A 26,376-nucleotide genomic window follows, 5' to 3' on the forward strand; every position below is an offset into this window, starting at 1 on the left:
ACTGTGGCATTCCCTTCTCCCCAGTCTTCCTCCAGACTCTGGCACCTTGATTTCCGAATGACATGCAAAATGTGCTATCATCCGAAAAAAGTACTTTGGACCACTGAGGAACAGTCAAGTGCTGCTTCTCTGTAGCCCAAAAGTGGCTTGACCTGGGGAATGCAGCACCTGTAGCCCATTTCCTGCACACGCCTGTGCACGGTGACTCTGGATGTTTCTACTCCAGACTCAGTCCACTGCTTCCGCAGGTTCCTCAAGGTCTGGAATTGGTCCTTCTCCACAATCTTCCTCAGGGTCCGGTCACCTCTTCTCGTTGTGCAGTGTTTTTTGCCACACTTTTTTCCTTCCCACAGACTTCCCACTGAGGTGCCTTGATACAGCACTCTGGGAACAGCCTATTCGTTCAGAAATTTCTTTCTGTGTCTTACCCTCTCGCTTGAGGGTGTCAATGATGGCCTTCTGGACAGCAGTCAGGTCCGCAGTCTTACCCATGATTGCGGTTTTGAGTAATGAACCAGGCTGGGAGTTTTTAAAAGCCTCAGGAATCTTTTGCAGGTGTTTAGAGTTAATTAGTTGATTCAGATGATTAGGTTAATAGCTCATTTAGAGAACCTTTTCATGATATGCTAATTTTTTGAGATCATCAGTATTAAAACAATAAAAGACCTGAAATATTTCAGTTGGTGTGCAATGAATCTAAAATATATGAAAGTTTAATTTTTATCATTACATTATGGAAAATAATGAACTTTTATCACATATGCTATTTTTTTGAGAAGGACCTGTATATAATATTAATAATTAATAATTGTTGTCCTGCTGTTAAGTGCATATGCCATTTACTTAATGATCTGGCAGACAGCTGCATTTGTCAATAGGTTATTGGAGATGCCACAGCATACGGTGACATGATCCGCAGCAATGACAGTAGCACATGCCACAAGTTACAGTGGAACATGCAAATGACAACCAGATGTGCCACTAAGCATAGCGGCATATGCCAATGGATTCTGTGTTTAAATTGCCATGCCACTTAATGTTAATATCACCTTTCAGCAGCTGTTGTTTTTCTTATATTAGATGCAGGACCATGCCGAATGCTGTGAGTATTAGAAATCAGTAAGGACATTGTCAGCTGAAGAAGAGCCAAGTTTGGTTTGAAGCCAAAAACTCAGCACAAAGTTTTAATTTGTCTGACTAGTGTGCTTTTCATAGTGTTTACACATTAGGTCCATAGGCGGAGAGTAGGTTGGTCTTTTGTGGTTGCTCTTTTGAGTTTAGTCACAGTGGGTCTCTTCCATTTAGGTAAAAGTAATTAAGTTTTTTTAAGACTAAAATAGCCAATCGTCAGTGGGCAGTATGTGAGCCTTCAAAATGTTGGAAAAAGTGACAAAGTCAAAAGTGACAATATATATATATATATATATATATATATATATATATATATATATATATATATATATATATATATATATATATATATATATATATATACTAATTTGTGACAAATAATTGATAACAAAATGTCTCTATTGCTTAGTGCCACACAGGAAGGTATACTCAACTGAACAGAGCAGATCACACTAATGATCTGTTAAAAAACTGAAAAGAAGTCATGACAGGAAAAGTTTTCAATTTGATTTGAAGTTAACATTATACACATTTTAAGAATGACATCAAAGACCAGTTGAGAGTGTGTTTGTGTAGTTAGATGGTTGAGCTATCAGTAATGAGGTGGATTTGAAAGAATCTTTGGAGAAACATGTTTTTTAAAGTGTACACTAGTCCCCAGTGAGCAAGCAGATGTGATGATAAACTAAATGATAAACATAACACGATAAACAAAAAATATAATAAAAAATGAAGACATGCAAAAGAGATATCAGCTGCTATAATGAGATGTGTCATAAAGGAATCACTTAGAGTATCTGGGTCATGAGGGAGAGAGGAGTTAAAGAAAGCTCACTGTAAACTTATTCAGGCTGTTAACTGTAAATTAGCTATTGATTTATAGTGTTTCTCCGCTTGCAGCCCTAGGTGTGTGTGTAGCAAAACTGAAATGGACTGAATGGAGCGAGTTTTCAGTGTTTCCAGGTCAGCACAACAAAACTAACCCAATGGACAACGGCCACATGGTTTAAAGGTCGCTCCCTGCGTACGTACAATGTTGGTACGTCAACACCCCAATGGAGGAAATCACATTAGGCTATTTTTGATTGGCTGCTGGACTAGTTTTGTTGTGCTGATCTGGCAACCTTGGTAAATTAGAGGAATTGGCAAGACTGCAGAATTGTGATTCAATTTTTGGAGGGATATCCTCAACACAGGAACCCCATACTCATGGTTCTCAAGAAAATCTTTCTGCATAACACATTATTTTTTATATATTTTTACAGATTTATATATATATGAAAAATAGCATTAAATACCACTAGAACATGGACGTAGGGCATATTTAAACTTGAATTTAGTCTCAAAATCTTTATATGTCAAAGACTCTTGGCCTTTAGTTATATTTTCTCTACCCTATATTTGTATATGTTAGTTAGCATGATTATATTATGTTCAACTTCATACTTAAATCAGAAAGGGTTTTATCTGTGGCAGTCATCTTTGAACACTACTGTCTGGCACTAAAGGGAAAAGTTTCCCCACTGAGCTGGTGACCCAGAACTGAGCCTGACTGTGTGAAGGTCAAGTTCTGGCTTTTGCACAAAGACAAGCTGCCACAATGATACTTCCAACAGGGTGTTATGCCATTCTGCCATTTATGAAGGAAATGTCATGTAGATGTAGGTGAACTGGGCAGTGCTTACAGAGCAGAGTCAGTATGGTAAGTCACGATTGTCCTGCTGAAAGTATATCTTTCTAGACTAAATTTGAGAGCAACTAAAGAAAGGGGCACTTATTGTTACATAAAAAATACTGGCAGCTGTGGTACAGTTTGTACAGCATAAAAACCATTACACCTATAAAGAGTCCCCACAAAGATAGTGAACCAGACGTGTGTGTGTGTGTGTGTGTGTGTGTGTGTGTGTGTGTGTGTGTGTGTGTGTGTGTGTGTGTGTGTGTGTGTGTGTGTGTGTGTGTGTGTGTGTGTGTGTGTGTGTGTGTGTGTGTGTGTGTGTGTGTGTGTGTGTGTGTGTGTCGATCAGGCATAACATTGACCACCTTATATTGTGTTGGTCCCCTGTTTGCTGCCAAAACTCCACTAGACCCCTGAAAGTGTGCTGTGGTATCTGGCCTAAAGATGTTAGCCGCAGATCCTTTAAGTCCTGTAAGTTGCAAGGTGGGGCCATGGTTGGAACTTGTTTGATCAGCACATCCCACAGACGTGTTTACATATGCAATTTTTGATTGCGATTTTAGGGAATTTTGAGGCCAAGTAAACACCTCAAACTCGCTGTTGTGCTTCTCAAATCATTCCTGAACCATTTTTACTCTGTGACATGGCGCATTATCCTGCTGAAAGAGCCACAGCCATCAGGAAACACCTTTTCCATTAAAGGTTGTACAGGGGTCAGTATGGACGCCCAGACTGGTCTGCGGCTATGCAGCCCCATGCGCAACAAACTGTGATGCACTGTGTATTCTGACACCTTTCTATCAGAACCAGCATTAACTTCTTAAGCAATCTGAGCTACAGTAGCTCGTCTGTTTTATAAGACCACACGGGTCTGCATCGATGAGCCTTGGCCACCCATGACCCTGTCGCTGGTTCACCACTGTTCCTTCCTTGGACTACTTTTGATAGATACTGACCACTGCAGACTGGGAACACTCCACAAGAGCTGCAGTTTTGGAGATGCTCTGACCCAACTTGCTCAAATCCTTACGATTGCCGATTTTTCCTGCTTCTAACACATCAACTTCAAGGACAAAATGTTCACTTTAATATATCCCACTCACTGACAGGTGCTGTAATGAAGAGATAATCATTGTTATTCACCTGTCGGTGGCCTTAATATTATGTCTGATCAGTATATTTGACATCCACCATATTAACAAGTGGTAAAGACAAAATGACGAATTCAAATCACAAGCTAATTAGCTTTTTTTAGACCTTAGTTGTAATATTATAATGTATTATTTTACTGACAACAAATATTTTTAAGGATAATTCGAACATTGAAGATAACATCTTGGTTAACAACACAAATCTATTAAGCATCACCCATTTGTTTTTCAATTTGAAGTACAGCAATAGTTCATTGTAAAGTCCCTCCCCCAGGTGTCTGTTAGTTGTGCATGTGCGTGCACTCTCTGCACTCAGTCCGCGCGCGCATAGGAGTGCACTGAGCATCTCTCCGGAACACGCGGACCTGTCCAAATCCTGCAATTAGCAACTTTATTTTTCTTTGTTAGAGGAGGCTAGCAACAAGGAGGTGCACAACTCTCTCCCTCTCTCTTTGTATCAGTCAGTGGAACACAGAGGGTTGTTCAACTGTTGTCGGATATCTCATCGTCAGTCACCGTTGCCATGAGAGTTCACATCGCCAGCATCTTGATGTGTGGAGTGTCGGGTGAGTTATTGTGCTACACCCGGTGTTTTTCTCATTTATTCTAATAGAGAAAGCTGCCTGATTCCATCACGTTTAACACTAAAAGCAAATAAATAGTTAACTAAAACTAAAATGATACTTTTAAATCGACTTTTTAGTTTTTTTCTTCGTGAAATATTGGGTTGAGGTTCGCCTTGTGTCCCTATAGACGTGTTGTGGGTTTTATCTTATTGATCAAAACACTATGACTTTGATATGTAAATCCATAATGATAATGTGATTAGAAGGGCACGTGTTTTGTCACTCCGATACGGGCAATAATCAAGTCGCTTTTGCTATGGTTTCTCCTCGCGCGAAGGCGATTTTTGCGATGTGCTTAGCGCATGTCTGAATGACTTGTAACATTTATGTTGTCAATTAATAATTTAAACAGTGTTGAAACATTTGTAAAAAATAAAAAAAATAAAAAATAAAATAAAATAAATAAATTAGACCTTATGATATATTTAAAGCATCCACCTAACCTTTACTTTGATATCGTCATTACAAATGATGTGGCTTAGTTCGCACTCTGCTTTCCAGTATCCAGTTATTAAAATATGTTTTTTGAGCGAGGGTGACCGAGCCTACACTCTGACTGCATAAGGGACATGACTGGGCCACATCAAGGCTGTGTATCTAATCCTGCAGGGTTGCATACAGGCTACTCACTGTGCATCGAAATTAAGGGTGCAATGTTTGTGACAAAATTCTGCAAAAGATTTCTATGCACCTGTGACATTCCAAAAGTGTGTCTAGGTAGGCAGCTTACTGGGTTTCGAAACATCCCATGTTTTCCTTTCATGTATGCTATACACCCTCGCACAAATTCCATGCATTGTTTTTTTGTTTTTGTGAGCAGTACTCTATGAGTAGGTCAGGTTTTGCCTACATTGAGAAGACCAGTCAATGGTCACCACAAGGAAGCAGCTGAATAAACATACTAATGTTTTAATTAAACTATGAAAAAATTGCAATAAAAAGTTATGTTCAAGGGTAGGGATCCTAGGAAATATGAATTAAGCATGCAGTTAATTTTAACTGGGAGGGGGGAAAAAAAGCACTTCCAAATGTGTATGCGTGTATTTGAATACCTATTTGGAATCTATAATTTGTATAATAACAACGACAACAGCATGTTGATTGTTGCTGATTATGTTCTCCAATGTGTTCTTATGTGAGATTTATCATAAGATTTATCATAAGATTTACCCAAAAGCAGATAAACTTTATCCAAGTAACACTCAATACAGCTGCAATTAAATTAAATTTCTCAACAAAATGTATTTATGGATTTTTACTGCCTGAATAGAAATGTTAACAGAGCACTAAAGCAGGACATGCGTTCGTGTAGTTTGCATAGAACTGACCTTATGAGAAGCAGTGCAACATGGCAGTATTGATTGGTTTAGAAACCCAACACAGAATATCTTAAATATTTTATGATATCAGGCCACTCCAAAAAAAAAGAACAGCATGAAAACATTTGTTATTTGTTGACAGTATCTTAATTAGGATTTAATTAAGATAGTGTTAATTGTTGTTATTCATATGCTATTTGCAGATAGATATATATATATATATATATACTGTACAGTAGGCATCCAATCCCAAGCTTGTTATAATAATCAAAGTGTAATAATTCTTCATAATTTTTTAGACAAATCATGACCATGCAATACATTTTTTATTTTAGTGAATTGGAATTACACATGCTTTGCAGAATCATCCATTATGCTGAAGTGTTGTGCATCATCTATCTCAACCAAAGTTTTCACAACCTTTTTCAATAAGATGCTTTTGAAATATATACAAACTCTCCGTTATATAAATTCAGCCTAGACCTGTGCTGCTTTACTCACATTCAAAAAAAAAAAAAAAAAAAATTCGCTATGCTTGATAAATAGCCCTGCACGGTCTGCCTCGAAGCTTTTGCTACGCTAAAGCAATTCTTCACGTTGACACACATCTACTTCTTTGTTGGGATGTTTATTCATATATCTATAGGTTGCTTTGACAATGAATTGCAGTGGTTGGAGTCATACAGAAAGGCTGTGTTGAAACAGTGAATAATAAGAATAAAAAAAATCTTAGATTTGTATCAATCATGAGGAAAGTAGCTATGCAGTGCAGAAGCTTTGTGGTGTTTATTCTGTAAAGTGGTCGTATTTGTTTTTCAGGGAGATTTGTATGACCTCAGGTAAATGGTGTGGAAACGGGTGTATATACTTGTTGTACAGCATAAGTATTAATGTTTGTGTAAATTAGCTTTTATTGTAACTTTCTTTATGAATTGTGTAACACGTCTCTCTGTGCTTTTAGAGGTGACTAGTTGTACTTGTCAAAACTGTGTTTATCCTTTAAATTAAATTGAAACTTTTATTAGATACGGTCATCATGTATCTTTCAAAACATGTTATATGACACGTTAAAGCAGAAAAAAAGTGCTATTTTAAGTTGGCATTTTTAAAAATATTTGAAATTAAAGGGTTAGTTAACCCAAAAAAAGAAATGTATTTCATTAATGACTCACCCTAATGTCGTTCCACACCCGTAATACCTCCGTTCATCTTTGGAACACAGTTGAAGATCTTTTATATTTCTGACATCAGTTAGTTAATTAGAATCTCTTGAAGCATCAAAAATACCTTTTGGTCCAAAAATAACAAAAACTACGACTTTATTCAGCATTGTCTTCTCTTCCTTATTTGTGTTCAAACCTCAAATAAAGATTCAAATGGTTGTGAATCAGTGAATCGATCAATGATTCGGATCGCGTGCCAAACTGCTGAAATCACGTGACTCTAGCGATCCAAATCATTGATCGATTCACTGATTCACAACTGTTTGAATCTTTATTTGAGGTTTGAACACAAACAAGGAAGAGAAGACAACACTGAATAAAGTCGTAGTTTTTGTTATGTTTGGACCGAAATGTATTTTCGATGCTTCAAGAAATTCTAATTAACCAACTGATGTCACATATGGACTACTTTGATGATGTTTTTATTCCCTTTCTGGACATGGACAGTATAGTGTGTATACACTTGGATACGCTCTCGGACTTAATATAAAATATCTTAGGGCGAGTCATTAATTACATAAATTTCATTTTTTGGGTGAACTAACACTTTAAATCTTGAATTACGTTACAATTCAAATAAAAATACTTAAATTTTTGTAAAAAGGCATTATACCTCAAAGAGTAGAGACAGACAAATGCAACAGTGTAACCTGAGACTGAATAAAAGATTCTCAATTTCTCTCTTCCCTTTCTCTCTTTCCTCTCTAAAGTGGTGCTGACCATGTTTAATGTATCAGAGGATCAGGCTCACTGCCCGCTGGGCTACTTCCCTTGTGGAAACCTCAGTACCTGTCTTCCTCAGCTACTACACTGCAATGGGGTGGATGACTGTGGGAATCAGGCAGACGAAGAGAATTGTGGTTAGTTCAGATTCCTTCCTGTCTAAAGCTTGTTATTTACTCTTTGTGCTAATCCTTAACTTTATTTTATTTAACAATGTACTGGAAGTCAGTGATGTTGCTCTTGCAACACAAATATTTACACTGCATTGTACAGATTTTTAATATCACACAGAGACCATTATAATTCTGATGTATAGTCTGTGTATGACTTTCTGCTGGTTAAATGGTTACTCCAGCAGGTGTTTTCTTTTAACACGGTATACCTAAAACCACGAGCGGATAACATTTACCCATGCAGATTATTTTTTGATATGGCTAAAAAAAAGTAATGTGATTGTATTATGCCACTGTCTTTGCTAAGTAATGTATAATAGAGTCATGAAATTATTATTTGTAATCATCAATTATGTTTTTGTCTGTTGTTTTATGCTATTTTAAGCAGGTTACACTAATCACTATTTGGTGTATACAAGCTAAATTAGCATGCAATCAAAACGAGAATTAGAAGGAAATAAATACCTATTTGGGTAGTGTAATATTATAACAATGTCATTAACAGTTTTTTTTTCTTTGTTCACAGTCATGCAAAACAAAGCATGACTGAAAAAGCAAACTGAGAAATATGAATGTGAACATGGCAACTGACAAAGTAACAGTGAACATGGCAAACTCAAAAACATGAGCATAACCTAAACACCCAGTGACAGTTCCCATTCCAGGCTGTAGCTGGGCAGACATGACGTGAACAGGCTTGGACAGAAAATATTTGTTTTCCTCTCCTACCGTGAAACCAGAACCACTTAAAATAAAAATCAATAAACTGCCAAAGGGTAGAAGGGTGTTCTGAGGGCAGGATGGCAGGAGTTCTGGGAGGTCAGGGTCCAAACCAAAACGAAAACACCTCTCTTCAGGTGAACCTCATCCCAAGGCAAAAAAAATCCATGACACACAAAAAGTATTTTACATATTCCTCAATGGATCTTCCTGCTTTGAAGCTGCTTGGTCCAGTTTTGGCAGTTTGATATTCTGTAACAGTTGTCCACTGTAGGCGAGGTTCAGAGCCGCAGTTTGTTTGTTTCAAGAGTTCACACTTACAAATAATCAGATAGCAAATAGAATGCGTAATAGTATGCGTATTTACCCCAGAGTACTATGAAGCCACTATAGTTATATATTAGGCTAATTGCTATAGTACAATGCCAGCTTACTTTGTTGTAACTGACAAAGCCTGACAGTGTCACTGCTACACCAATACACCAATAGACACATGACAAACATGAGGGCTTAAATACACATGGGCTAATGACAAGACAAGGGACGCCTGTGAACAACGATTAACCAATAAGCCAATGACAACATGACACAGGAACACATGGCAGGATCACATGAGGGCAAGGAGTCACATGACAGAGCAGGAAATACATGACAAAGCAAAGCATGACTGTGAACAAAGCAAACTGAGAAACATGACCGTGAACATGACAACTGAGAAACGTAATAGTGAACATGGCAAACTCAAAAACATGAACATAACCCAAACACCCTGTGAAAATATTAAAGGGATAGTTCACCCAAAAATGAAGATGTGTTTGTTTCTTCAGTGGAACACAAATGAAGATTTTTAACTGTGTCTTGTGCGTATCGTACTATGGTGTACGATACGCACAAGACATCACTTCCACTGCCATTCCTTTAAGATAACCCATGTTTTTTTTTAAATTACTAAAATACCCTAAATAGACAATAAAGAGTATGAATAATTCCCAGTACTGCATAGGATGTATGCTCTTCACAAAGGGTGCCCGCCCACCTCGTCCTCCGCCCCTGACAAGTCTGCAAAGCAGCAGCCTCCACCTAGCAGACAGCAATGAGCTGGCCAAGCCAAGAGGCAAGCAGACCTCTTGGGGAGACAGTGAAGACAGCACTCCCTCCCCGGAGGAGGACCGGGTGGAGAATCTTTTGTTTCCGTTTCTTTCTGGTTGGTTGCTGGCTCCCCGGAGTCCAGTGGTATTCCTGCAAGTATACATGGACAGAACACAAAGATTCAGGACCTCAGATCAGCTATTAATCGGTTACAGAGGCCAGCAGAAGGGAAAGCCTGTCTTCAAGCAGAGGATGACCCACTGGATAGTGGATACCATCGCCTTGGTTTACCAAGCCCAGGGCGGCCTTGCCCGATTGGGTTGACAGCTCACTCCAGAAGCTTCTTCCCGGGCGCCAGTGCATGGCTCCTAACTAACAGATACATGTAGAGCTGCGGGCTGGGCGACACCAAACATCTTGGCTAGATTTTATTGCCTCTGTGTAGAAATGGTTGTTTCCAGCATGCTCGTCCCCAGTGGTCAGGAGCCCCTTTCTTGCGTTGGCTTGCTGTGCCATTCCCCTCCCTCTTCGGAGTGGATAATGAGCTATTCTGCTTCAGTAAGTTCCCCTCTGGCGAACCCTGTTAAGCTCCTCTACGCCACCCACTGTTGCTTCAGACATTGTGGAGTGTCTGTCTCAATGTCAGCACTGAATATTGTTATGCTGGCTGGGTGTCATAACTTCATATGTGTATTATTCCATGGTATGGCTCCCTACGGTAAGCTCATGTCTTTCCCTGGACAGAGTCCGCTCTGTCATCCTTGTCAGATGTTGTCTTCCTCCTGTGACTGGAGCCGTCCCAGGGACATTCCTTATGTGCTCTGCTCCCCGGCCAGACCATGGTGTTTTTTTTACCACATATACCTCCCTACTGGCAGGATGTGGTCTCTGAGGCATTCCCCCTGAGCACGCTTTCTCAGTGTTTTCCAAGTTTTGGCTCATGCAGAACAACAGTTGGCTTTCCTGAGTTCCCATGTCGCTAAAAATATGCAAAGGTTGTGAAGCTTACGCCAGGCACTGGATAAGGTCAGAAACGGTGCACAAACCGTGCAAAAGATTACAAATCGTCTGTTCACATTCTGACGTACATCAAACGTGACTGATTGAAAGGGAATGTCTCGGTTACGTAAGTGACCCTTGTTCCTTGAAGGAGGGAATGGAGACATATGTCCTGTCGCCACAGTTTCTGTGCCTCCACTGAGCGCAGGCCACTTGCTCTTCTCCGCAATGAAAAACAAATATGCATTTGCTGGCACTTCCTATTTATATATGTGGGGCAGGGGGCAGAGTGCTGCATGCAAAGTCTGCACGCCAATGTTCATTGGCTGGTTAGTACGCACTCAAAGGTGATAGGGTTTTCATGCAATATCCCAATTTGTCGGTTCACATTCTGATGTTCGTCTCTATTCAGGGAACAAGGGTTACATACGTAACCAAGAGGTTTTCTCTGCTCGCTTCTTGTTGGCTTGTGCTTCTCCTCAGCACAAGTTTGGTTTTGTCGCAAAGCGTAGCATTCCAACTTTGTAATAGCGAATAGCGAATTCTCGATGGCATGGGTCTGAGCATGTGAGCGGAGCGGAGTGGTAGTTTTCCCTCCAGAGCTTAGAGCGCCTTTCAGGAGATCCCGTTCCGCTCGCTCATTCCGCTCACCACTACTTGCTCAACCCAAAATTTCCTTTGTGATATGCTCAGAAATATGTGAAATTAGTTAGGCTGCCCTGACTACATTTTGTTCTACTGGACTTGGACTAGGAGTTGTTGATTTAAGCCATTAGTTGACGACTAAGTACACATTACACATATTAGACTAATTTAATTACTTTAATATAGCACTCAAGCGCAGGCATAACGCTTGCCACAAAGAACAGCAAAAGTAATAATTATGAATATGTCAAAAATCGCAAGGAGACAATTTAATTGTTCTAGTTTTTTTCTTTGTCATTACCAGCTGCAAAGATGAAGTTGATGATGCTGACTGTCTATCTTCACAGTAGTGGACGCACCAAGAGAGAAATGCACGTCATAGCCAACATATAGCAATACTAGTTCTTTTCGTTTTGATTTGTTTTGTTTAAAAGTATAGATTTCAAGCTTTACAGACATATCTGTTGAGCTTCGGTTCATTTATAGAGGTGCTCTAGTCCAGCCTTTCTCAAAGCGGGTGCTGCGGCACACTGGGGTGCCCCCTGACTGTGTCAGGGGTGCCGCCAAAAAATTACGTAGGCTAAAAAAATAAATAAATACAAAATCTGAAATTTCATATATAAAATATATTTTAATTTACATAAATACATTCTTCTTCTTTTTAACCCTTTCGCACGTACGATCACACATTCACACATGATTAGAACGGTCAGTGCATCACGTTCATTCAAATGTAAATTCAAATGTGCTTTCGCGTTGGCTTGCACTGAGCCAGAGACAGGTGCTCAGAGCTGCCATATATCACAACTTTTCAGTGTTTTCAGCCACATAATGTTTATTTTAGGTTTCATACATATACGTACTAAAAAAACAATACATTGAGAGTTTGTAAAATACACATTGATGAAAAATGAAGAGGCAAAAATAATCCTTTCCATTATAATTAGTTTTATTCATATCAGATACACATTGTGTAAGTAACTATTCTATTCTTCTCCCAGTTCACCTGCCACTTACTTTTATGTATTTTGGAAGAAGTGGATGAATTCACGTCTTGTAAATCCAACAGATCCGATTTTCTGAACTGCGCCTGCGGCACCCATCGTGCATACAGCTCAACTAACGCGATCGTTATAAAGGTGTTTAAACGACAAAACACTTCCACTTGTATATATTTGTCAATCGGAATATCAGATATTTCAGGCCATATCTAACAAATTTGTGAATATTTTGAATAAAAAAGGAAAAATGACATAAAAGCAGATCATCACTCATTCAGCTATGTTGTTGCTGCGGTGTGTCACGTGACGTGTGATACAATGACGCGTCACCATGGAAAATATAAAGTGCTGGGGGGTCAGCCAGAATGTTTTAAATTTACGTGTGAAAGGGTTATAAACATATGAGCGGATATATAAAAATGTAAATTTATTTTAGATAAATATATATATAAAATTAACCATAAAAATCTGTCTCACATCAGTAACTGTCATGACGTCCTCACCGGGGACGCGTGACTGTGCAGTTGGCTACATTGTTTTATAATTTAACCGTGAAAATATATTTGATTTCACAAAGAGCAAGAAACAAGCAACAGCAGCATGGATCGTTTTTTTAAAAAGAAAAGCCCCACAAGAACCGGACAGTTTTTACTGTAAAATGGAGTATTATGCTCTGTTCATTACTGTCCTGTCTAAATAAACAGGACATTTGCATTTAAATTTGGGTTATGCAGTGTTTTTAAATTATATTTTAAACTGGGGTGCCTTGAAATTATATGCACTTTTGAAAGGTGCCCTGACTGAAAAAAGTTTGAGAAAGGCTGCTCTAGTCCATGATTAGCACCATATTGTCTGCTATATTTGCATGTTATTTATTCAATCTAGGCCATTGGTAAATAAAAAATTGATCAAAATTAAGATACAATTTATAAAAACGAAATTCACTTTAAAGAAAGGCTTTCTAAAAAAACAAAACTTAAAGAAGTGGTATTTTCTGATCCACTCCATGTCTTACAACATAGTCTGCATCTTTTGTGTCCTATACTCTTGCTGTTCACTTTTCAAAATCAAAAGATTCAGTTATATAAAAATAATATTAAACATGCATATGAAACAACTTTTTTAATGGCTACAATTTCATGTCGGAGCGGGATTTGAGCAAACGTCGTTTTACTAGTGAGCGTGAGCAGTTCATGAGTGAAGCGTTCACTTGGGCCGTGAGCGATAGAGTGGAGCACACCTCTTCGCTCCGCTCACATGCACTGGTCTGAACCAATGAAATGTGATTTTCAAACTCATGCTGATGTGAACAAAACAATCGTACGATATCCACATATAGGCTACAAACAATTACAGTATTTCAAAATATCTGTCTTGGTGAGTGTTCACGCAAACATTATGTCTTAAGTGAGCATTTGGTTATCTGTTGGAAATCATCTAATGTGTAACATCCTAGATCAATGCATTACGGTAGTTATTAATATACTGTCTGTCCATCTGTGCTAATTAAACAATTGTGGTATCATGAAGAAAGTTAAATATGTATTTTGCTTGGTTCTGACTTGTTGTGTGGCAAATTTGGTGTTATTACCAGGAATATTAAGGTATGGCTGCTAGGTGATTTTGTTTTGGAAACTTCTTGAAATTTAGTTTGGTGACTCTAACTCTATGTAAAAAAACATGCAAAAACTCAGCACAAAGTTTTAATTTGTCTGGCTAGTGTGCTTTTCATAGTGTTTAAACATTAGGTCCATAGGCGGAGAGTAGGTTGGTACACTTTCTTTTATTTCAATATAGATATATTTTGTCTTAGTATTTCAGCAATCGAGACGAGGTGTGAGGTATTTTATAGGTAGAATACATTTTTCTCTTGCATCTTATCTTTGGTTCTAGTGCTATTCTGACTATTTCTCCTCCCCTCTCCCTGTTACTCATTCTATCCCTTTAAGGTGCAACTATGTGCCAATTAAATTTGGCATTGCTGGATGCTGACTATAATACACAATCAGTCAAATTAAAACAACGATTTCTGCAATTTTCATCTGGATAAATTGTCATATTTCATTTATCATCTCATCCATCTCCCTGAATAACAGCAAGCCTATCAGTTAAGTTTGATTTATCATGGTTTATCAAGCCCCAATTGATTTTTCCCCCTTCAGGATTATCGTCTAATAGTCCTCTAAGTTTTCTGCGGAGAAAATAAGAATCAGTTACGTTGTAATTGTCCTCTCAACTTAAAACCAAAATGCATTACTTTGACTTGTTAACAATTACCTGCTGATGATTTATTTTTTACAAGACAAAACCCACAGTGCTGTTTGTCTTGTGAGGAGACACTGTGCAAATGGGTGGTAATTTCCCATTGATTCCTCAGTGATTGTTTACTCCAGCAATGTCACAACATGTTATAATGGCCCTTGAGGTTATAGGCAGTTTTGATAATGTCATGTTAATCAGACACAGAGCATGCCCAACCATTTGTCAACTGTCTCACAGTATCTGTCAAAGCGACTGTATCAAACTCAATCTTCAGTGCAACTTTTGTCCCCTATAGCAGTGGGCACCATGTTTAACCTTGTCTTACTCGCTTTCGCGGCCTTTGTACGATGGAGAACAGGGGAAGATTAAAAGGCCTCGCGTCGGCACCAGACTGTAAAAGGTCAAGGCGAAGGGAAATGTCACATTGTACATAATATCTTAAGACATCTACTAACCCTGTGTGTTAAGTCAAGCAGAACAGGATAGACAGGAAGTGAGAAATCCTGTAATGCTATTCCAAATCCCTGAGATTGGTATTCCGAGCATTTGACATTCCGCTCCCACCTTTCTTATCACATTCCCCTTGTAGTTACCGAGTTATCAAAGCTTTTTCAGGGCCAGAAAGGTCACTGTCGGATATCTCTCTGAAAGGCAGGCGTGAATTATCCAGGCTTAGCACCTGGCTCGCATGTAGATGCTTGCTCTTCGAAAAGTTGGATATTGATGAAAGGCCAAGTGACCCAAGTGATAAGCTGTACTTGAGCTCTCGAAAGATTATAAAAGTGTTTCTTTCGAACTAGAAAGAGAAAAGAAATAGTACCTTTTAGATCTGATAGATAATGAAGTTTTGGATAAACAATTGAAGATAAAGCGAGACCGGGATGTGGGCCCACCCATAGTCATCTCATTCTATCTCACTCATCTGCTCTCTCATAAGGATGAAAGACAGAGACATTTTGACTCTTGGTGATGCCACAAAGAACGCCATTTGTCATTTTTGCCTTGAACCCTTTGAACCTTAAGAGCGTTGTCAGATTGTAAAATTCGAGTCCCTCAGGAGGAGAGGATTCATCTGTGGACTGCATTTTGTCATCACTAATGGTGTGTAGCTTTGATTTAGCATTGGATTCATCTTAGAAACTGAAGATAGATTGCTGCATCATGGACATTTATAGTCAGCCATTTATTATCACAGTGGTTTAGTCTATTCAGAATAATCTTTTGTCTTCACATTAGCTATTTCAGTCACAATTCAGTGCCAATATTGACTTCTGTGTAGGTTTTCTTCTTCTAGGAAACTTCTTTACTATGCATTTTGTGAACTGTTTCAACAGTAGTTGTAATTTGATTTTGTTAGCTGGCAACTGAGCATTGTAAAGGATGGATTCTCTCTCAGGGACCCAGCAAATCTAAAAATACCAGGATTTCTTCTTCTGATAATGAATTTTGCAATACCAAATAAACAAAGCATTACTTTAATCTTGTCAGCTAAAAACAAGCTATTTTATGCTACCTGTCTGTTAGGCCACAAAGAACTTCTGTATTTACTTGTAATGTATTTGCTTATGAGTTTAGCAAGTACAATACAATCTCAAAGGAAATTGTTAATGCTCAACGATTTAATGCTCAACGATATAAAAATATTTTGAGTTTCTATTTATTAAACAAATTTCCTTCATTGTATCAACTCAAATTTTTAATTTCAATAAACTCAAAATTTTAAGGCAACCAGGTTACTTACTTTTTTAAGTTACACCAACAAAAAACAACCAAATTTTTTTACAGTGTGGTTATTTCAGTCAAAGTTGCTCTTCTATCAGCTTGAATCAGTCGGCCCATTCTTCTCTGACCTCTAGCCTCAACAAGGCATTTTCGCCCACAGGACTGCCGCATACTGGTTGTCTTTCCCTTTTCACACCATTCTTTGTAAACCCTAGAAATGATTATGTGTGAAAATGCAGTAACTGAGCAGATTGTGAAATACTCAGACCCGTCTTGCACCAACAACCATACCACGCTCAAAATTACTTAAATCACCTTTCTTTCCCATTCTGAAATTCAGTTTGGAGTTCAGGAGATTGTCTTGACCAGGATCACATCCCTAAATGCATTAAAGCAACTTAATCTTGTCAGCTAAAAACAAGCTATGTTATGCTACCTGTCTGTTAGGCCTGTATTTACTTGTAATGTATTCGCTTATGAGTTTAGCAAGTACAATACTATCCCAAAGGAAATTGTTAATGCTCAATGATTTTGCTTTCATACAGCATGATAAATAATGAAGTTAATATAATTCTTAGTTCTATTAAGTTTAATTTAATTGACAACTTTGTCTCACACCCTTCTAAACATTTTTTAGGAGGCAGTCCAAAATATTTCGTAGAGTATAAACCTACAGTGAGTTTAAATGGTGCTTCTCAGGTCATTTGGTCTTGGAAAGATTTGATGATAAATGTTTGAGTTCATATTGAAACTCTTGACATTTCATTTCAGATTGTGAAATCTCAGCATAGTTTGAAAGTCTTTTTACAGATGAACATCCGGAGAACCAAAATATTCCATAAGTATTTGCTTTCTTATTACAAGAAACAATTGATAGATGCCGTGTATGATTTTTTTTCTACAAGAATTAGCCATCTCAGTATTTGATTAATAGCCTTTTGGTTCTAGGAGAACAGCATATCAACAAGGTCATGATGCACAGTTGGATATGTGACTCCAGGCAACTGTTGAAAATGCCTTAATTCCTGATGGATTGGTTAAAGGATTCAAGAAACATATCATCATTAATTCTCATATGCTGAACATGTCACTTTTGTTTTGTTTTAGGAAGACACAAGTAAATTCTATCCATTTTGTTTGCTTAAAATGCAGAATGCAATGTTAATAAGGTGCCACACTGTTTATTGATTCAAAGTCCAACCATCACATACCAATCTCAGAGACATTATTTATAACTCATTTACAATTCCATTAACGAAATGTATAACTAAAATATTTTTCAGCCAAGAGTCAATTTGAATAAAACTAGTAAAACAAAGGTTGGCTGCATTTGCCCATGCACTGTCAGGTTTGAGGCGAGGACTAAAGATGTAGAGTTGATTGTAGTGATGTTTGGTTCTTGAACAAATTGTTCTTTTGAGCCGGTTCATAGGAAATAACCGGTCGAGCTGAATCGAACTCGTTCTGGGTTGATGGCAGAAGATGCACTGCCGAGGTAGTTATTTACTGATAAATTATATTTTTTTCATAATTTATGAAATATATTTTGTACTGTGTACTGAAATATGTCAAAAACATCATAGAGCTCAGATAGTCATGTGTCATATGTCATTTGAATGGTCTCATGGAGTAGAATACAGAAAAATGTGGAAAACATAATTTTCATCCGATTTTGACGATTAAAAAGAACACAAACTCACCGTAATCTGTCACTTAGATCTAAATATAATTCTCATGGAGATATAATAATAAAATGACACCATACGGAAAAAAAAAATAGTTTGAAGAGGTTTTGGACACTTGGCTAAAGAAAAAGGGTACATTGGTTCCAAATGCTACATTATAACTTTTGATTAATTTATACTATCACCTGAAAATTTGAAAAGCAACTCAAAAAATTCCCTCAGGGGTTAAAGAGTTAAATAGCGTATTATTAATAGCAAAAACACAACAAAAAAAAACTTTCTGTTCATACATTGTACTGTCTATTGTGCATGCAGGTTATATTAGTTGTTAAGCAAAATCAAGGAGTTTATAAGGCTTTATAGTTTATAATTTTATTAGTTCTATATACTCTCGACGTGTAGAACATTCCCGCGTTTGTGCATCACAACCAATATAAACACAGAACACATCAACACACTTTGACAGAAGAGCATATGCCCCAAATAATAAACTTAAAACAGCATGCTTTCACAACGAGACCAGTAACGGGACCAGTACACAGGACCAACGCCAAACTAAACTATACACACAACTACTCCCCTACTAGATGAAAAAGCAGATGACCTGAGTGAACATGGAACCAGACCCTCATAAAGAAAAGACCATAGGAGTGTCAGGGCTCTGTCATCAACACGAATAAGTCAGACCCAACCCTGACATGCATAATGGTCAGAGATCGATTTGCCATTTTGTGAGATTGTCAAATGGGTCATAATTTTTGCCACATTGTGCTAAACCTTTTTTAGAGGAACAATGTGAAATGCAAAAAATTCAATGTTGCTTTTTTTTCAGCAAACTGAATTGTGCAAACATTGGCCGTCCAGTGATTGTTTCCTCCTCCTAAACACATATCATTTCAACACAGTTGCTTTTAACCCCATTTTTGCTTCCAATCTCATAGGAGCTTGCCAATTTTCACAAGTGCATTCCAGTTTTCTGTGCAATATGTATCAAATGGTCTGAAAAAAGGACTATAGGTGGACCATGATAATGCCTTATTGATACGCCAAAATAAATGGACTTAAAACAGCAAAGGGTGCCTGCAACTCTAAGAAAGATGAATGTACTGAACAATAATTGATTAGCAGTCTCTCTCTCTCTCTCTCTCTCTCTCTCTCTCTCTCTCTCTCTCTCTCTCTCTCTCTCTCCTCCCCCCCCCTCTCTCTCAGCATCCTGTAACCTTGGTCATGCACCATCATTTCCCTCTAGGCCTGTGATTGTATATGGTACATTTTCTACACTGAAATGTAATGAAAAAGTATTGGAAATGCAATGACGTGCTTTAATCTATCTACACCAGGGGTGCCCAGTCCTGTTCCTGAAGATCTAGGGTGCTTCTCAATACTCAAATTGACGCTTCCTCGTTTCCCCGCTCCTCCGTCATCCAAGTTGTTGCCGGAAACCGATCAAAGTTAGCCACCTTGAAGAACATCTCAATTCTCTAATTGCACCAGGAGGAGGCGAAGAACGGGCTTCCAGAAGAGTCATGAGCGATACACAGGCGTATCCAATGCAGAAGTCTTTCTTCTCGAGAAGCCTGATACACGTCCCCCTTCACACGTCACAACAATTTTAATTGATGCTTTACTTTGACAGTTAAATTAAACCACATATCAGGCATATTTCACCGTGGGATCTTGCTTTATTATTATTATTATTGTTATTATTTATTAATTTCTTTAATAACCATCAACTTAAGGGCAGGTCCCTTGAGTGCTGCTGATGAGGCTTTGAAGTGACGCTCGAGTGATCAAGAATATTCCAATATACAAATAAGATTTCCTTCAATTCCCCCATCTTCAAAGTGGAGCTGAGACACGAGGAACGGAAATGAGGATGCACAAATAATAAATTGGAAGCACCCATACCTTCCTGCAAACTTCAGATCCAACCCTGCTCAAACACACCAGTCTGTAATTATCAGGTGCCCCTGAAGATCTTAATTAGCTGTTTCAGTTGTGTTTGATCAGGATTGAAGATGAAATTTGCAGGAAGCTAGATCTCCAGAAATAGGATTAGGCATCGCTGTTTGGATCTTAAATAGGCAACTACTTAAGAATTAATGACTGGATAATTATCACAGTGGTTATTATATTTCTTGCATGTTATATGTATGGGAATTTTGGTTATTTTAACCCTAATTGATGGAGTGTGTAGCTTTTTTAAAAAATTATTTCTTAAACAACCATGTAGGAAGACTTACCATGGTCATATTCCAGGCTGAAAAAACAAGCTGTGAAAGAATGGTTGGGAGGGAGCGTGAAGGATCATTTTCACACATTAATTGGCAGCTCTGAGTCCAGACCTTAAATCTATTGATAGTCTTTGAGATTTGCTGGAGAAGACTTTTCAAATATAAGATCTTGACCAAAAATTAAATCAACTCTTAATGGAAATAAGTTTTGTGATGTTTTTTTCCCCATCTATAGGTGCCATTTTTGAGGTGCATCTGATCTCATTGGAATTCATTATTTGTATGCCGTACAACTTTAAGGCACACATTCATCTTGGATAAATACTATTACATTACATATAGATGTATGAAAAGCTTATATAGTATAAACATTTTTACTTGAGATTATGAGGTTATATTAATTGTAATATTACTGTTCTTCTCAATCACTTTGGCCCATTTTTTCAAAACAGTGTCTCTAAACTGTAAATGTTTATCCCCTCCAGCTTTACTCGCCCCGTTCAGGGATGCGTTTCCTAAAAGCATCGTTAGCCAACTATGGTTTCAAGTCCCGTTGTTACTTACATAGTTGAACCAGTCAGTGTTTTCCGACACCATAATTCCAATGAACATTCGCAAACTGCATCGTAAACTTGCACGGTTGAAACGACGGCTCTCGACCTGTGGTTAGAAGCATAGTTTCATAGTTTGCTTGACATGTGGGCTTAATAAATACTTATCTTGAGCAAAATAAGCATGCTGACATTTAGTACAATCTATATCTTTTATTTCGAATAAATACAAATGTCCTTTATGTCTTTTTAATTTGTCAAGAGATTTAAATCACCTTTTTTGAAGAGTGCACATGTGCGGACACGCTCTAGTACTTAAGAACGAGCCTATTGAATCAGGAAATAAAGCAAAATAACTGAGAAAAACAAGAATTTATCCTCAGGTGCCATGTCCATAATGTATAGCAAAAGATCTAGAATAAATTCGATCTCAAAATAATGAATTAAAAGCAGTTATTACACCACCACCTGTGTGACATCATTGCCCAACTTGGTTGAATTGACAGGTTTGCAACAATACGGTTTCGGGAAACTGCTCGCTAGTCGTGACTAGCTAGTTGATTTCTTCAACGATGCATGGTAGTTCAGCAGTGAGTTACGTCGTTGCACGGGAAACGGACCCCAGAGTGGGACTCGAACCGGTGAACCAGTGAACTATATTGCATGTCTGCAAATTGTAGTAACTCACCTAAAATATTATATTCAGGTGTCAAAACCTAGTTGTTGTGTCAGTTAATTGGCCAATGTCACCAAAATAAAATGTTTCTGTCATTGTGTGAGCCACACTATAGTCAAACCATGTCAATACAAAACAGTCAACTGTGGAAATTATTATATAAATATTTCATGTATGTTGGTAAGTCAATACTGTACACAGAATATGAACATTTGTATTTATACAGTACGTGTACTGTAAACTAAAAACTTTTTAAAAACATAATTTTTATTTTCAATTACATATACCTTAAGTGTTACTGTAAATTCATAAACACAGAAAATTACAAAGAGAAAATTGCCACAAAATGAGATCCATTAACTCTTTCCCCGCCTACACTGAATTTCCCACTATTTGTGAGAAACCGCTTTACCGCCAAACACTGATTTTTCCGGGTTTCCATGTTTTCACTTTTAGAGGCTATTTTCTCAGCTTTTTGTTCAAAATGTTGCTTTTTTTAATGAAACATCCATATTCAAGTGTTGATAAAAAAGGAATGCATGAAGCTAGAATAAAACTTTTTTGTTGTTGAAGAGGCTCTTTATTTTGATATTTCTTTTGACATGCTCAGATATTCATAAAACAAAATATTCTATAGACTATTCAATTTTTGTCAAAACCCCTGGGTATGGCTGGCAACTTTTAAAAAAAAAACACTGACAAGGTAAGAGTTAAAAAATAAAAAAATAAAAAAATAAGATTTTTTATCAATATCACATCAATATTTTCCCTCCTTGAGTAGCGCAACCATCCCCTGCAATGATCACCTGTAATATCCTCACCAGTAGCTAGCATTCATGGCATCTAACAGAGATCTTGTGGTCAGTAGTCATATACTTTCCCCATCAATTCGGAAAAAAAAACAAAACAAAAAAAAAAAAAAAAAAAAAAAAAAAAACTCTTCTATTGGATTCAGGAATGGGGAGTTTAGTGGAAGGAACTCCATTTCATGTGCAGCCAACTTTATTTAACAGTGTTGGTTCCACACTATAGAAGCTGACATTATCCCAGACATATATAAGCATATCTGGTCTAACTAAATCTCTTTTTGTTCTAGTTTTAGGTCTCTGTAAAGGGTGTTTAGGAAAGCTAGTAGAATTGTGGCGTTATAGGGCCCAGTGTGTGGAATATGTATGCTTAGATGTCAAAAAAATGTATACAGTCATCTTAGTTTCACTAATTCCATTCAAAAGTTGAAACTTGTATATTATGTTCAATCATTATACGCAGAATTATATATTTCTATATATTATATGTTTATTTATTTTAATTTTGATGATTATAACTGACAAATAAGGAAAATCCCAATTTCAGTATTTTAGAAAATAAGAATTTTGTAAAAAAAAAAAAGGTTCAATATTGAAGACACCTAGTGCCACACTGTAATCAGCTAATTAACTCAAAACACCTGAAAAGGCCTTTAAATGGTCTCTCAGTCTAGTTCTGTAGGCTGCACAAGGAGGGCAAGACACAAATTGCCATTGCAAAAGAGGCTTGCTGTTTACAGAGCTCTGTGTCAAAGCACATTAATAGAGAGGCGAAGGGAAGGAAAAGATGTGGTAGAAAAAAAGTGTAATAGCAATAGGGATAACCACACCCTAGAGAGGATTGTGAAACAAAACCCATTCAAAAATGTGGGGGTGAACTGAGTGAACTGGTCACAAAGAGTGAACTGCAGCTGGAGTCAGTGCTTCAAGAACCACTACGCACAGATATATTCAAGACATGGGTTTCAGCTGTTGCATTCCTTGTGTCAAGCCACTCTTGAACAACAGACAGCGCCAAAGCATCTCGCCTGAGCTAAAGACAAAAAGGACTGCTGAGTGGTCCAAAGTTATGTTCCCTGATGAAAGTAAATTTTACATTTCCGTTTTGAAATCAGGGTCCCTGAGTCTTAAAGGAAGAGAGGAGAGGCCCAATCCCCTTTGATTGAGGTCCAGTGTAAAGTTTCCACATTCAGTGATGGCTTGGGGTGCCATTCCATCTGCTGGTTTTGATCCACTGTGTTTTCTGAGGTCCAAAGACAATGCAGCGGTATACCAGGAAATTTTAGAGCACTTCATGCTGCTGACCAACTTTATGGAGAAGCAGATTTCATTTTCCAACAGGATTGGCACCTGCACACAGTGTGCAATCAGTACCTGGTTTAAGGACCATGGTATCCCTGTTCTTAATTAGCCAGCAAACTTGGCTGAGGGTAAATCTATGGGGTATTGTGAAGAGGAATATGCGATATGCCAGAGCCAACGATGCAGAAGACTGAAGGCCACTATCAGCACAACCTGGGCTCTCATAACACACGAGTAGTGCCACAGACTGGTCGACTCCATGCCACGCCACATTGCTGCAGTAAATCAGGCAAAAGGAGCCCAAACTAAGTATTGAGTGCTGTATATGCTCATACTTTTCAGTTGGCCAAGATTTCTAAAAGTCCTTTCTTTGTATTGGTCTTAAGTAATATTCTAATTTTCTGAGATTCTGAATTTGGGATTTTCCTTAGTTGTCATAATCATCAAAATTAAAAGAAATAAAAAATTGAAATATATAGCAGTCTGTGTGTAATGAATGAATATAATATACAAGGTTCACTTTTTTAATGGAACTAGTAAAATAGATCAACTTTTTTGATGATATTCTAATTATATGACCAGCACCTGTATAATGTACAGGGAATTTTTCTGTACTTCCAAGTATGCACCATTGGCTTACCTGGATACACTGGTCTAGCAGCTCCTTCACTCTTTCACCATTCCTCTCAAATGCGACCTTGTAGAGTTGTTTCATAGTCATTTGATGTTTTTCAGAACTCTGTCTATAGTGGAAATGCTGAAAGAATTTATATTTGCAAAGACATCATTGTTGCATTTTGGATCTCTTTTAACCTGATGAAATGGTTGCCTATGACATTGTTGCAAATGTCTTGTTTATTCTGACGGCTAAATACTGCTCTTCTACTTCCAGCATGATGTTGTTGTGCAGTCCTATATATGTAGAATGTAAAAACAGACTTTTATTTACCTTTACAAATATTAAACAAACAAGCCATGTGCAATTAGTTATTAGAAAGAATGAAAAATGAAGCACTGCAAAACTGAATGAATGTTTCAAAGTTGCATCAACCAGAAATATGCTCAGTTTGTCATATGTTGACATTGCAGTCCAAAACATCTATTTTATGATTTCATCACAGCTTACATGTTTATCAAGTTGGGGTGACGATCAGTTTCGATGATCCGCAGGGAGTTAGAAATATAAGTGTTTTACATCTGTGCATCAGAGAATGAGTTTAAACTTTAACAGTGTGTTTCCTCAGTAGTGGCAGATGGGGGAATGTGTGTTAATGCTTTACTCTTAACCGTTCTGAGTCCACTGGGGATCCAGCAGGAAATCTCTGACAGAATTTGTCTGGGCAGAAGGAACAAGCTGACGATGAATCATACGATTAAACAGAAATGTCTTAATCTTGTATCTGTTATCTCTATTTCTGGAGTCAAAAACTCTTAGAAAAAGAAAATATGCCGTTCTTCCACCAATTTTATGTTTTTGAAAGAAGTTGCTTGTCTTGCTCAACATACAATATACATAAATAAAGGTAGACACTTTAAGCTTTGAGCACTTTAACCTATCGTTCATGCCTGTTAGGTCAAAAATTACGGCGTATTTTAAGTTGTTTTACACTGTCATGAGGAAAATCCAGCAAAATGCATGGCACGTTCTTTGGGTTCAGAGGGATAAAGTGGTCATATGATGCTATGTAGCTGTTTGTTCATATATAAGATCTGAAGAGTTTCAAAGCTCAAAGTCTTGAATCCAAAAAAGATATTCTTTGTAAAAGTTAAAGCTCAGCCACACCTCCTAAAACACTTCATTCAACCCCTCCGCAAAAAATCTATGTCAGTGTGTGGGGGCAGAATTTCATAGTACCGCCTAAATGTAGACGCAAAGAAACAAGGCGTAACTTCTTTGCTCACTGTAGTATTGTTTTCGTCAGGGTGCCACCATGCTGTGTTTTTTGTTGCTACTATTTTTGGCTATCCAAAAGATGGGAAAATTAGAAAACAGCTAAGCTTTACTATTCCAGAACAGTACAACTGTTTCACCTGGGAGAGCACAGAACGTTTCTACATCTTTATCATTTTTGCGATAACAAATGCAAACTTACCAATCTGATACTTTCTGGTTCAGTCGTGCTGGCAACATTGATCGATCAGCTTGGTCATCTGCATCATCCGGATAAGATTCAGGTTCAGATCGATAAGGTAGGACTGACATTATCATGTGTGAATATTTCTTTGCTTTGGGAGCTGATGTTCCAAATATGGTAAAAAGCGAGACATTTCCGTGATATGGCAATCACAATGCACTGGATTGCTGGCCAATCAGAGCACACCATGCTTTTCAGAATGATAAACTTTGTAAAAAATTGACACGTTTCAGAAAGGAGGGGCATAGAGGAGCAACAATAATGTACAGTAGGCTATGTGTAAAATAATACTTTTTTGAACCTAAAACTGTGTAAAAAACATTGCATTAAGACAAAAAGCAAGGTAGTCAGATGTTTTGGGTTAAAGATGGAGAACTGTAGGACTTGGCAGTGACTGCAATTGGCTGTGCATCATCTGCCGATCAGTAATTCCAGCAAACACTAATACTGAGAATTTCTAGGACATGAGCAAGAAGCAAACACACTGGAACAGAGAACTGAAAACAAGCTGAACAGAGAGAAACAGTG

The 26,376-nt window shown here is 37.7% G+C and overlaps 1 protein-coding gene across 1 annotated transcript in view; it reads left to right on the top strand.

The window, feature by feature from the left end:
• Nucleotides 1-4,296: 4,296 nt before the first annotated feature.
• Nucleotides 4,297-26,376, top strand: part of rxfp1 (relaxin family peptide receptor 1) — a 62,842-nt gene continuing 40,762 nt past the window's right edge. The window contains exons 1-2 of the mRNA XM_067457212.1: nt 4,297-4,523; nt 7,836-7,985. Coding sequence (XP_067313313.1) covers nt 4,481-4,523; nt 7,836-7,985 — 193 coding nt within the window. The 5' untranslated portion in view covers nt 4,297-4,480. The remainder of the gene's footprint in view (nt 4,524-7,835; nt 7,986-26,376) is intronic.

The sequence above is a fragment of the Pseudorasbora parva genome, chromosome 11, assembly GCF_024679245.1.
Source record: "Pseudorasbora parva isolate DD20220531a chromosome 11, ASM2467924v1, whole genome shotgun sequence".
NCBI classification, from domain to species: Eukaryota; Metazoa; Chordata; class Actinopteri; order Cypriniformes; family Gobionidae; genus Pseudorasbora; species Pseudorasbora parva.